The 12,891-nt window shown below is 41.1% G+C and overlaps 1 protein-coding gene across 5 annotated transcripts in view; it reads right to left on the reverse strand.

The window, feature by feature from the left end:
• Window positions 1-12,891, reverse strand: part of Mettl9 (methyltransferase 9, His-X-His N1(pi)-histidine) — a 47,829-nt gene that overhangs the window by 17,807 nt on the left and 17,131 nt on the right. For 3 of the 5 annotated variants that reach the window (XM_059267530.1, XM_059267520.1, XM_059267509.1), the window contains exons 3-4: window positions 8,962-9,171; window positions 3,703-3,887 (exon numbers count right to left, since the gene is read on the reverse strand). The exons of 1 other annotated variant lie outside the window; for it this stretch is intronic. In XM_059267530.1, coding sequence (XP_059123513.1) covers window positions 3,703-3,887; window positions 8,962-9,171 — 395 coding nt within the window. The remainder of the gene's footprint in view (window positions 1-3,702; window positions 3,888-8,961; window positions 9,172-12,891) is intronic. One more of the 5 variants, XM_059267537.1, reaches the window with a different exon arrangement.

Genomic DNA, 12,891 nt, shown 5'->3' on the forward strand with positions numbered 1-12,891 from the left:
ACCAGCATAAGCCACGATGCCCACAGTTTTGTTCCTGACAATGTAAAAGCTGACTGCTAGTGTCTGACCTCCTTCCTACAACAGCAAATGCTAACAACCACATTGAAGAAGGAGAAAATAATCTGTAGTTTGTTAAACTCCATATGTCAATGTTTCCACCATGCTCAACTGCAATGGCAGTCCTACTGAACAGGCCACTCACTGCATCCATTCCATGTGACAGTTGGGTCCCGTGAGTCAGTCTGAGCCGGCCCAGCACACCACTACATCCAGGTCACTTGCCACAAGTGTGTTCCTAGATATATTTCAGGGGAAAGGTATCTAAAGTATTCCTAACAGCTTCTATTTGCATACATGTGGAGTAACATTTGAAGAACATTTAGGTGATCTAAAACCAAAAAGACACTGGAGTAAAAAAAGATTTTTCATTATATACCCTTGTGCAAGCTGTCTGAACCATTTTTACCATGAATGATTTTTCATAAAATTATAATTTTAACAAATTAATCATGTTATTAAATTTTCATTTGTACAATGTAATTCTCCTTAATTACATCCTTTTCCCTGATCACGTCTCACCAGATTATCAACCCGTAATGAAGATTAGGTGAAAGTACCAAGTAAACAGATTAAAAAAAAAACACAGGCAAGGCTGGATAGCTAGCTCAGAAGTTAAGAACAATGGCTGCTCTTCCAGAGGACTCAGGTTCAATTCCCAGCACCCACATGGCAGCTCACAACTGTCTGTGACTCTAGTTCCAGAGGATTCAACACCCTCACACAGACAAATGTGCAGGCAAAACACAAATGCACATAAAATAAATCTTTAAAAACGAAACATGAGACTGCTTCTTCTAAGTTAGTCTATACAACAAAGTTGTAGTTAAATAAATGCACGACACTGCCCCCCACCCCCGCCAAAAAACCAGGAGTAATCATTTCACCTATAATTGCTTTTTGTTAATTAATTAATTAAGCAAAGCAGGCTAAGCACACTCAGGCACCCTCACAACAAGCCCACCGCGCCTTGAAGTCTCCAGTCCTCACAGTTTCCCATGGAAATCATCAGGGTCTAATTAGAGACTTGGAGAAAGGAAGTAACAGCAATAACAGAGTGCCCGGACAATCTGCAGAAGTTACAGGTCAATAAAGGTCACCCCTAGCAACAAGGCTTTGTCTCAGATTTGTAATGTGTCACAGGCCAGACTCCACAGAGTCCACAGGCAGCTCTGGACACCCACAATCAAGGAGCTTGTTCTCAGTCCTAAGTGAAGACTGCGCTCTTGTTTAGCTTGACTTCCTTTCAATGTTTCTTGTCAGAAACACAAGGAAATGAAATTTGTGGTTAGATTGATGTTTCTTCCTCCTGCTATGCCAGGAAGCAGCATTAAAGTTCTATCATGTGGTTGCCCATCAGGACACAGGAAGCCAGAGCCTCACAACTCAGTGACTAGCGAGTACAGTGCAGAAATGGAGCCAAGGCTTCATCACAGAGAACGAACGGCACTGCAGCAAGGTCAGATGAGAGGACACTTACCCGTCTTTTCACTGTGTAACATACACGTGATGTGTATATATAGATATGGCACGCACACTTGCAGCAGGCTGAAAAGCCATTCAACAACAGGAACGTAATGTACTGAGAAGGAAGATCGGAGACAGGACAGCTATTCCATCCATCTTCTTCCTGCCCTCCTATGCCTACAGATTTTCTATCTTCAAGCCCGGTATGGAGGCAAGCACCTGTAACCCACTTCTTAGAGGCAGAAGCAGGAGAAGGATTAGGAGTTGAAGCTATCCCCAGTTACACAGCTAGTTAAGGTTACATGAGATTCAGCCTCAAAACCAAATCTAGGAAGGCGGCTCAGTGATACAGAGATGACTTAGTGGTTAACATGCTTCTATGCAAACATAAGACCTGAGTTCAGATCTCTAGCACCCATACAAGAGACAGGTGTGGTAGCATGGAACTGTAATGGTGTGTGTGTGTGGGGGGGGTGACAGGCAGCTATCTGGGGCTTGCTGGCCAACCAGTCCAGCTATGAAGCAGCAAGTTCCAGGTTCAGTGAGACTCTGTCACAAAAACTAAAGATGAAGAGCAACAGACAGACAACTGATGTCAACGTCCTTTACCTGCCTGCACGCACGCGCGCGCGCGCACACAAACACACACACACACACACACACACACACACACACACACACACATACGGAGGGAGGGAGGGAGGGAGGGAGGGAGGGAGGGAGGGAAGGAGGGAGGGAGGGAGAGAAAGAGAGAATTTCCGAATTTCCTATTTCCCAAAGCAACAACAATTTGGGGTAAACGTAAAGACAAGCATTAAGTACAACGGGAGAACCCTATTACAGTGACCTCCCTGCAATGCCAGCATGTGGGAATCTGAAACAGGTGGATCATGAGTTTCAAACCAGCTGAATTTTGGGAACCTGTCCCCAAAACAAGCAAGCAAACAAGAAATAATGAGGGGGTTAAAAAAAAGGAGGGAAAGGAGGAGGAAAGGAAAGACTATGACCATGGGTGAAAAATAAGGACAAGAACAGAATTATGGAATATGCAAGCACCTTAATTAAAAGGTTTTAAAAAAGATTAAAAAGTTTAATCTCTAACACCACATAAATCCTAGCACTGGAGAGAGAGGCAGGAGGATCAAAAAAATCAGGTCATCTTTGGCTACATAGTAAGATTAAGGCTAGCTTGGGCTACATGAGACCCTGTCTCAGGAAAAAAAAAAAAAAGAAATAAAAGACTAAAGATTTTTAAAATATTAACATGTACAATAAGTAATTTTATATTAGTACATTAATTTATCAAAATGGAGAAGAGAGGATTAAACCGTAATTTTCAAGACAACCTTAAGTGCAAACCACAGCAGCTGAAGTATGAATTAGTGTGACACTAAATTACAGTGTCAGAAGCCATAGTAAATCTAAGTGCCAGGAAACGGCCCATCTCTTCTAGCATACTCTTCAATCAATATCAATGAAGACCAGCAGTGTTAATTTACAAAGTCACATGACAAGGGTTGGAGAGAGAAATGGTTTCAAAGTCAAGAACATGCACTGGTCTCCTAAAGGACCCAACTTCCCAGAAGCCAAGCAGGGCAGCTCCAGGCCCTAGGGATCTGATGCCATCTTCTAGCCTCTGCAGATGCTGTACTCACATGCACAAACACACAGAGACAAATCTAAAAATGGTGATAAAATTAATTTTTTTAAAAAAAAATCCTGTTACTCAAAGAAATGATACATACTGGAACATGAATATCTTCAAAAGAGAACACTCATCATTTTTAGAGTCTGGGACAAGAATTACAAAATGTAAAACAAAACAGCCATGACATTTAGCAAGTATCTACTAGCAGATTAAAAAATACAATTCACTGCTTGACTTGGCTTATAAGCTACTAAATAAATGGCTCAAGCACCATTTAAAGACATAGAGTACAGACACAGATGCACTGATCCAGCTGAGTATCAATCATTATAGTGCAAAGGGAGTACTAGAGTGCTACAAAGTCTGTATTAAGATAAGCATTAACCAAGGTGATATTATACATGGCTAACTGTATTATTTTAAATTCTAGGCGACTAAGAAACACTAGACAACGTTTAGTTGATCATCCCACAAAACCAAAACTACCAATAGATAACCATTCTGAGAAGAGTTGGCCTGTCCACACTTACCGTTTTCCACATAGGGATGAAAGGGCAAAACCAAAGCAAGGATGACCCTGCCTTGGGTGGGCTCCAAAACACTTCTGATATCTTTTAACAATGTCAGGGGCTGATCACAACGATCCAGCAGATTTAAGCAGCTGATGACATCATACTGGAACCCTGTATTCTGCCATTCATTTATACCAAGCACTCTGGAAAAATCAAAAAGAATTTGGTTAATATTTCTCTCATTTAGAGACAGCTTTAAAAATAACTATGATAAGCAGAGAACGATGGCGCACACCTTTAATCCCAACACTTGGGAGGCAGAAGTAGTGGATCTGTGAGTTCAAAGCCAGCCTGGACTACATAGTGAGACTCTTGTCTTGAAAAAGACAAAACAAAAAACCGAGATGCCAATAAAGTTTATAACTTTGTCTTCTAAATCAATGTGGATTCAAAATATGTACCTATAATTTATATTTACAATTATACAAAGAACAGGTAAGAAAAAACAGCAACTATGGAGCCCAGACGTCAATCTTGGATGTCATTCCTCAGATACTATCCACTTTGAATTGGCCTGGCACTCAATAATTAGGCTATGCACGGCACTGAGCCTGGGGTTCTCCTGCATCCATCTTCTCAATGGCAGGATTATAAATTCATGCCACTACACTCAGCTTTTCACATAGGTACTGGGACAGTGCATTTAAGTCTCATGTTTGCATGCCAAATACTTTCCCAACTGAGCTAGATCCCCAGTTCATGATATTTTATCTTACAGATTTCTTTCAATCTGTCTGTCTGTCTATCTCTCTGTCTGTCTCTATCTATCTATCTATCTATGTGTTTTTTTAGATGGTGTATTACTATGTAGTCCTGGATGGCCTCAACCTCCTGCTTCTGTCTCCCAGCACTGAGATTACAGGTATAAGCCACAAAACAAGAAAGTAACCAGCTCCTCTGCTGTACAGGTGTCCATCTGCACTAAGTATCTCCTAAAACATATACAGCACTAGAGCTTCAGAAGCATTTTGTCCTCTTGAGACTACTACGTAACGGTTTCAGAAGTGGACTGAGTTCATCAAGAAGGAGTTTCAGAACACTACTGTGCAGGCTCTGCCTTCAGGACAAAATGTCATCAGTCCCACTGTAAAACAATGAAGACATTATGAAAGAAATACTTGTATAATGCCTTAGCCAAGTAATTTAAAAATCACAAATTACTCATTTGATTAAATAAAACTATAATCTTAGGTCTACAATGAAAGAAAAGCCAGACATGAAGCAGCATGTTTCACCAAGAAAACGTCTCACGCCGGGCGGTGGTGGCGCACGCCTTTAATCACAGCACTCAGGAGGCAGAGGCAAGCAAATCTCTGTGAGTTCAAGGCCAGTCTGGGCTACAGAGTGAGTTCCAGGAAAGGTGCCAAAGCTACACAGAGAAACCCTGTCTCAAAAAACCAAAAAGAAAGAAAGAAAGAAAGAAAGAAAGAAAGAAAGAAAGAAAGAAAGAAAGAAAGAAAGAAAGGAAGGAAGGAAGGAAGGAAGGAAGGAAGGAAGGAAGGAAGGAAGGAAGGAAGGAAGGAAGGAAGGAAAGGAAAGGAAAGGAAAAAGGAAAGGAAAGGAAAGGAAAGGAAAGGAAAGGAAAGGAAAGGAAAGGAAAGGAAAGGAAAGGAAAGGAAAGGAAAGGCAAGGGGAAAGGAAAGGAAAGGAAAGGCAAGGGGAAAGGAAAGGCAAGGAAAGAGGAAAGGAAAGGGGAAAGGAAAGGAAAGGAAAGGAAAGGAAAGGAAAGGAAAGGAAAGGAAAGGAAAGGAAAGGAAAGGAAAGGAAAGGAAAGGAAAAAGGAAAGGAAAGGAAAGGGGAAAGGAAAAAGGAAAAAGGAAAAAGGAAAAAGGAAAAAGGAAAGGAAAGAAAAGGTCTCACTTAGTCCACCTCAAAATCAACTGCAGGACAGCATTTTCTGGGTTAGGAATTTTAGAAAATAGAAATACACTCTCTGAAGCAAAACTTAAGTTTTATGTTGGGGCGGCTGAACTTGTGCTGACAGCAGATCAATCTTATCCTTACTTCATTTTCTAAAGTTCTATTTGTAAACTCAGTTCCATTCTTTAAGATACATTAGTAGCTGTACTCAGACTGCCCAGGAATCCTAATGAGTTGTTGGAGTTTTCTTTTATGACAAAATGAAAGTGTATTGTCTAAGTTCACAATGTAGCATAGAAATTACAAATTATAGCCCCTCTAGCATGTTACTCAGGTGAAGAATCCCGGCCCTCTCCATGTAAGGTGAGGGAAAACCTGACAATTACTCCTTGAATAAGCCCTGCCAGACTACCCAGTTAAGCATGAATGACCATCTGTACATTCCATTCTCCAGTATCTTTTCATTAAGAAAAGTAAATTTAGGCTACTAATCTCTCTCCAAGACCCAGCATTGTTTTTTGCTTTTATTACATTTATGTCTATTTTTGTACCACTGCACATGTGTGGGAATCAGAAGACAACCTGTAGAATCAGTTCTCTCTCCCACACCATGTGGATATCAGGGATCAAATTCAGGCTTCATACTTGGTAGCAAGCTCACTACTCACTGAGCCAACTCACTAGCCCTGTTTTGTTTTAATTAAGTAGGGAGATATGGGGACAGATTAGAAATCCAATGTGACTTAAGCTATCACTATAATAAAAGCCGAAGTACTCCAAGTTTTCATATGAACTTCTAATAGGAGGGGTAATGCATTTTAATTATTACCAAGTAGGTCCACCAGGTCACAAACTTCTACGGAAGATCCTTCAAATACAACATCCAGTTATTTAGCACTGCTGTGAGAAGGGCTGAGTTTCTATCCATAACTCAACTTCTAGGATCGAGCTGTGCCTGACCACAGCACAAACTACACTTATCTCTTCCTTCCATTTAAAGTCTCATGAAATATTTACAATTTTTCCTTCCACCACCACCCTTGGTTTGCCCCTTTTCTAGTCTAAAACTTTCCATGTTTTCCAAATGTTCAATCTGGTCCTGTTCCACCAAAGCTGCAAAGATGTTATAACTAGGGTTAGTCTAAGTAAAAACGTGACAGGAAAGTGAGTGAGGACATAATTTCTGTCCAAGGCTTCCAAATATCACAGAGGCAGGTGCTACCTCTACACTGTGTAAGCTGCCAATACAGAGAAGTCTCTTACATTTTCTGCAGAAGTCTCTGAACCCACGGACTCCATACCTAATACTCTTCCTAAGTCTCTCAAGCACCAGGCAGTCTGCAAACTGAACTTGACACTTTATAGCCATCATTACTGACAGCTGTTTGGGTAGGGGCTGGGGTCCAACTACTGTCAGGATGTAACTGGTGTAGGTGCTATGGAGAAGGTACAATGAATGCTCAAAACTTTACACATAGACTTAGGGGGCTGGAGAGATGGCTCAGCAGTCTGGAGCACTTGGTGCTTTTGTGGAGTACCTGGGTTTGATTCCAAGTACCCACATGATGGCTCACAATCATCTGTAACTCCAGTCCTAGGGAATCCCAACACCTTCTTCTGGCCTCTGTGGGTACTAGGCATGCACATGGTACACAGACATACATGTAAGCAAAACTTTATACACATAAAATATATATATATTTTTAAATTTAGAAACCATAGACTTAACATATGATCTAGCAAGTCCACTTTTAGGCATATACCTAAAAATGAGAGCAGGGGCTTGAACAGGCATTTATATTACTCAATCATGCATTACTCACAATGGCTGTGGAGGCCTGAATGAGAACAGCCCTCAATAGGCTCATTGTAGCTAGAGTTTTCCTGCCTGGCCCACAGTCAGGACAAATCTCTCTCACCTGCTAGTCCCACAGCCGCTCAGACCCGACCAAGTAAACACAGAGACTTATATTGCTTACAAACTGTATGGCCATGGCAGGCTTCTTGCTAACTGCTCTTACAGTTTAAATTAATCCATTTCTATAAATCTATACCTTGCCACGTGGCTCGTGGCTTACCGGCATCTTCACATGCTGTTTGTCATCGTGGTGGCGGCTGGCAGTGTCTGACTCAGCCTTCCGCTTCCCAGCTTTATTCTCCTCCTTGTCCCGCCTACACTTCCTCCTGCCTGACCACTAGCCAAGCAGTGTTTTATTTACCAACCAACCAGAGCAACACATTTGCCATACAGAACATCCCACAGCAGCTCATAGATTTGGATACTTGGTCCCTAGCTGGTAAACTGTTCAGGAAGGGCTAGGTGTGGTCTTGTTTAAAGTGGTGTCACTGGGGGTGGAATTTGAGGTTTCTCAAAAGCTCACGCTAGTCCCAGTTATCTCTCTCTGCATCATAGTTGTTGTCTCAAAGGGTAAGCTCTCAGCTACTGCTCCAGTGTCATGCCCACCATAACGGTCACAGACTCACCCTATGAACCTGTTAGCCCAATGAACTCTTTTTTGTGTAAGTTGCCTTGGTCACCGTATCTTAGCACAGCAACCAAAAGTAACAAGACAAATGTTAGAAGCAACCCAAACGTCCGTAAAATAGACAGTGTGGAGTAACTGTACAATAGTGTTATTCAGCCCTAAGAAAACTGAAGTACAAGCTACAACATAGATGAACCACCAAAACAGTATGCTAAATGAAACAAGCCAGTCAAAGGGCTTTCCTGAGTCTTCCTCTGATTCCTAAAATAAGGCACACAGAGTAGTCAAATTCATACAAAGGAGAAAGGTGATTATGGGCTGTAAAGAAGGAAGAATCAGAGATGATTATTTGAAAGTGTCGTTAGGGGAGCTGAAAAAGTTGTGAGGATGGATGATACAAATGAACTACTACCACTGACCTAATTATAAACTTAAAAATGATTAAAATGGTATATCCTATAGTACATATATTTTACCAAATTTTTTTTAAAAGCATACAAAACATCTGGACATGCCAGATCCTACCTAGAGGACAGGCCCTCACATCTGACCACTTGTTCCAAGCTCTCACTCATGTTATGTTCCTTGTGATGGCAAGTCCTCTGCTTCAGAATAAGGCTGCCATGGAAAATTCCTTTTCTCTGGTTTCCCACTGATTTGTGTTTAATTCTTAACCATGGAAAACTGTTGCTGATTCTTATCACTGGGATATGTGCAAAGGTAGAGTGCTGGCCTAGCAAGCATAAGACCCTGCATTCAACCCCAGTGCCACAGACACAAAGAACTGTAAACATACATACACATGCTTTAAAGAAATCAATCTAAAACCAAGACAGACCCAGTACCCCCAGCACACCTCTACAACTGGTACCTGTATTTCTTCTTCTGTAGCTGCCAGATCATCGTTTCAGAAAGCTCAGTGGCATAAATTTCTTCAAAATGAGGGCTCATGATTTTTGTGACTTCTCCATCTCCAGCACCTAAGTCAAGAAGTCTATGAGTTTTCCAGTCCGGATTTATTTTAAGCAGCCTCTGAAACTGATCTGGTGAAAACACAAACATGGAGCCTCTTCCTAGCAACCTGGAGACAAAAAAAAGGATAAGAGTTGAAGTCTACACATATTAATATTTCTATGTACACACAGAGCAAGCAGCACCAAAAATTTTTTACTTTATGAAATATATATTTAAAATACAGTTTATCTTTTATGGCTAAAAGGCAAATTCACTAATATATCATGTAAAGACATCATGATTCTTTTTTAGTTGCAAATGATACTCCAAAATGCACGGGGATGGTAAGAGGGAAGGGAAGGAGAAGCAAAGAAAAAAATTAAACAATGCAAGTGAGAACCGAAGTCAAAATAGGAAAAAAAAAAAAAAAAGGTGGAGGGAATGGCAGAGATGCCAGGCTAGCAGAGTCACACCGGAGTACTAGGCAGAGGAGTCAAACATGCCTTTTAGGAAGGTAGACTCAAAAATGGGTGATAGGAAAAGAAATAGCTTTGTATAAAAGAGTTTTAAAATACACTGAAAATAAATTTAAAACATTTTAAAAGATGAAAAGAGCAACCCTTGCAAGTTCAGCCAACTGGCATTAAGGAAGTGGGTCCATATTCAGATAGGTTGTTTTACAGTTAGCTGAGGCCTATAATTTATTAAAGGTCCTACAAAAACCTTCAGACTGATAGTACTGACTGAAAAGATAAAATAAAGAGACTGACAGAGGTGAAATGGAGACCGAAGGGGCCCTCAGAAAAGCAGGTACAGCTCAAGCAAGCCTCAAAGGCGTGCTCCCTTCCTGCTCTTCAACCCTGGTTTGTCTGGGGCAGGAATTCTCCAACTTCCTATAAACAAAACAACCTTTTCTTCAAGTGAGGTGAAACTCAGACAGCACAAAATCTAAGGAGCTATTCTCACTGCAGCGGGCCGAGAGCTGCAGCTGCCAGCTGCCCACTCTGAAGATGTTCTCTCCAACCTGAAGCAACTGGATGCAGCTCCTCCTCAGATCCTAGAAAACCACTGCTACCAGAAGCAGAGGAATCGGCACCATTCTGTCCCTTTCTGGAAATACTCAGAATGTAGAACAGGCTGACTGTTCAATGACTGTGAAAATGCAGGCAACCCAGTGCTTTTAGTAAGACCAGCATCAAAACCAGCAGTAAAAAGCATGGAGTTGATGTGATAAATTCCTTCTCTTCTTTTGCCATGAAGGCCATAAGAGAGTTTAACAAAATTTAATAACATATTTACAGTAAATCTTGTGCCTCACACAAATGTGGAAAGACTGAGGAGTAGGAGCCGAGAAGACCCCAGGGACAGCAAGGAAGGTTGGGAGAACTTTTTACAAAGAAAGCCGTATCTCGTAAGAGACATAACTAATTCCACTGTTTCCACTGCTAGAAGAAAAACAAGCACTTGTGAGAAAGGGACTGAACTTGCTGAAATGGCTGTACAAAATCTACACAGGATCCAGTCAAGCAGAAGGGCTCCAGGAAGCCTGATGCTGACACTTCATGCCACAGAACCAAAATAAGTCACAAAATACTTTGCCTAAAATCTTCCCAGCTATAAAACATGTTTCCCAAGCCATCTCCCTGGGATGTGAAGGAACCTGACATGATACTATAAAATTATAGGGCTAGGGGTCATCTGAGGTCAGAGCTGACAAAATTAACATACTAAAGTCTACATTTAAAGACACCAAGAAGAAATGAGGGAAATACTACCCTATCTGTAAAAAACATGAGCAATGGGGGATCCAGAAAAAAAGATAGTGTCAAAAAGAGTCAACCAGCCAGGAGGTGGTGGCGCACGCCTTTATCCCAGCACTCAGGAGGCAGAGGCAGAGGCAGGCGGATCTCTGTGAGTTCGAGGCCAGCCTGGGCTACAGAGTGAGTTCCAGGAAAGGTGCCAAAGCTACACAGAGAAACTCTGTCTCGAAAAACCAAAAAAAACAAAAAAAGTCATCCAATGCTGCCCTGAAAAGCTAAACTTCCTACAATGTTTAGCCAGCACAAACAGAATCATCCAAGTACATATGGAGACACTAGCCTAGTATGATGTCAAGTCTTCTGGGAAACACTGTGGAGAAAGAATGCTGACCACTGGTTCTAGTCCTTCATAATCATCCTAGGTTCTCTAGCCAAGTCTCTCTAGACCCAAGTCTACAGAGGAGGTGTGTCTCTTCATTATAAAATAAACTGAAAACAAGCTGGGCAGTGGTAGTGACATATACCTTTGATCCCAGCACTTAGGAGGCAAAGGCAGACAGATCTCCGTGAGTTCAAGGCTAGCCTGGTCTACAGAGTGAGTTCCAGAACAGCTAGAGCTACACAAAGAAACCCTGTCTTGAAAAACCAAAATTAACTATTAATTAATGCGTGAGTGAGTGAATAAATAAATAAATAAATAAATAAATAAATAAAGACTGAGAAGAGCTTTTAGTCTCTCAAGGGATACAGCTTAGTGGTAAATAAAGAACCCTTGTCTCAACTGTATGAGGCAGTAAAATGCCCAGTACCACCAATTTTAAAAAAAAGAAAAGACATTCTTTTAAACTGGGTGTGGTGGCACATACCTGTTATCCCAGCAATCAGGAGTTAGAGGCAAGAAGGTTGCCACAAGTTCAAGACCAGCCAGAGACACATAGCAGAACTCTATTCAAAAACAAAACCAAACAAAAGAAAACAACTCTCTCTTTACTTGGCCTTCTTTCTACTATGAAGAAGTTTGATAAATCTTGGTTCAAGAAGGTTTCACCCTAACTATGTAGTTATTTCTATTGTAGAGAGTACCACTACATGGTGAAAAACACCAGTGGGTTCAAAATTGAGTTCTGAGTGGAGAAGAGGAGACAGGGAAAAAGGGAAGAAAGGCAGAGGCACTAAGTTTAACGGGGGAGGAAGGGAGGGGAGCACAGTGAGATGAATCAGTAGGTAAAGGTGTCAAACCTGACTACCTAAGTTTAACTCCCAGGCCCACACATGCTGTATAAGAATCCTTCTGTACACTGTGTGAATATATGTCACTATGATTGGTTTAATAAACAATCTGACTGGCCAATAGCTAAACAGGATAAAGTTAGGAGAGAAAGCCAAACTGAGTATGATGGGATGAGGAAAGGCGGAGTCATGGGGTCACCAGGAAACTCAGAGGAGGCAAGACATGCTGGAGGACAGGTAAAGCCACGAGCCACGTAACAATACACAGATTAATAGAAATGGGTTAATTTAAGTTGTAAGAGTTAGTAATAAGCCTGAGCTATTAGCCAAACATTTACAATTAATATTAAGTTCCTGTATGGTTATATGGGAGCATGCCAGGACAGGAAAACTCAGCCCACACACATGGTGGGAAAGAATCAATTCCCACAATTTGTCCACTACCTTCAAACTGGTATGCCCTGGCACATGCACATTCACATGCATACACACAATATACCCACAATAAAAAATATAATAATAACTGCAGAATGAGCAAGGCAGACAGTACAATATACAAAGGGGATATATCACTGAGCTCAGGAGCACAGGAGTTTGAGTCCAATCTGGGCAACCTATCAAGGCTTCATAAAAACAAAAGGGTGGAGGCAGAAGAGTTACAGATAAAGGAAGGCAATAGTATTTACTAATTATATTGTCTCTTTGATCAAACTACCAAATTCTACAGTAAGGAATTTTAAGTGAGTTCCCATAGGTAGAGGAAAAAGGAAGTAATTTAGTTTGAAACTTCCAGAAATAAAGAGCTGATGCAAGCACTTTTTCAAAAATTGTTTACTTATTTATTTGTTTGTTTATTT

The sequence above is a fragment of the Peromyscus eremicus genome, chromosome 1 (genome assembly GCF_949786415.1).
Source record: "Peromyscus eremicus chromosome 1, PerEre_H2_v1, whole genome shotgun sequence".
In the NCBI taxonomy this organism is placed as follows: Eukaryota; Metazoa; Chordata; class Mammalia; order Rodentia; family Cricetidae; genus Peromyscus; species Peromyscus eremicus.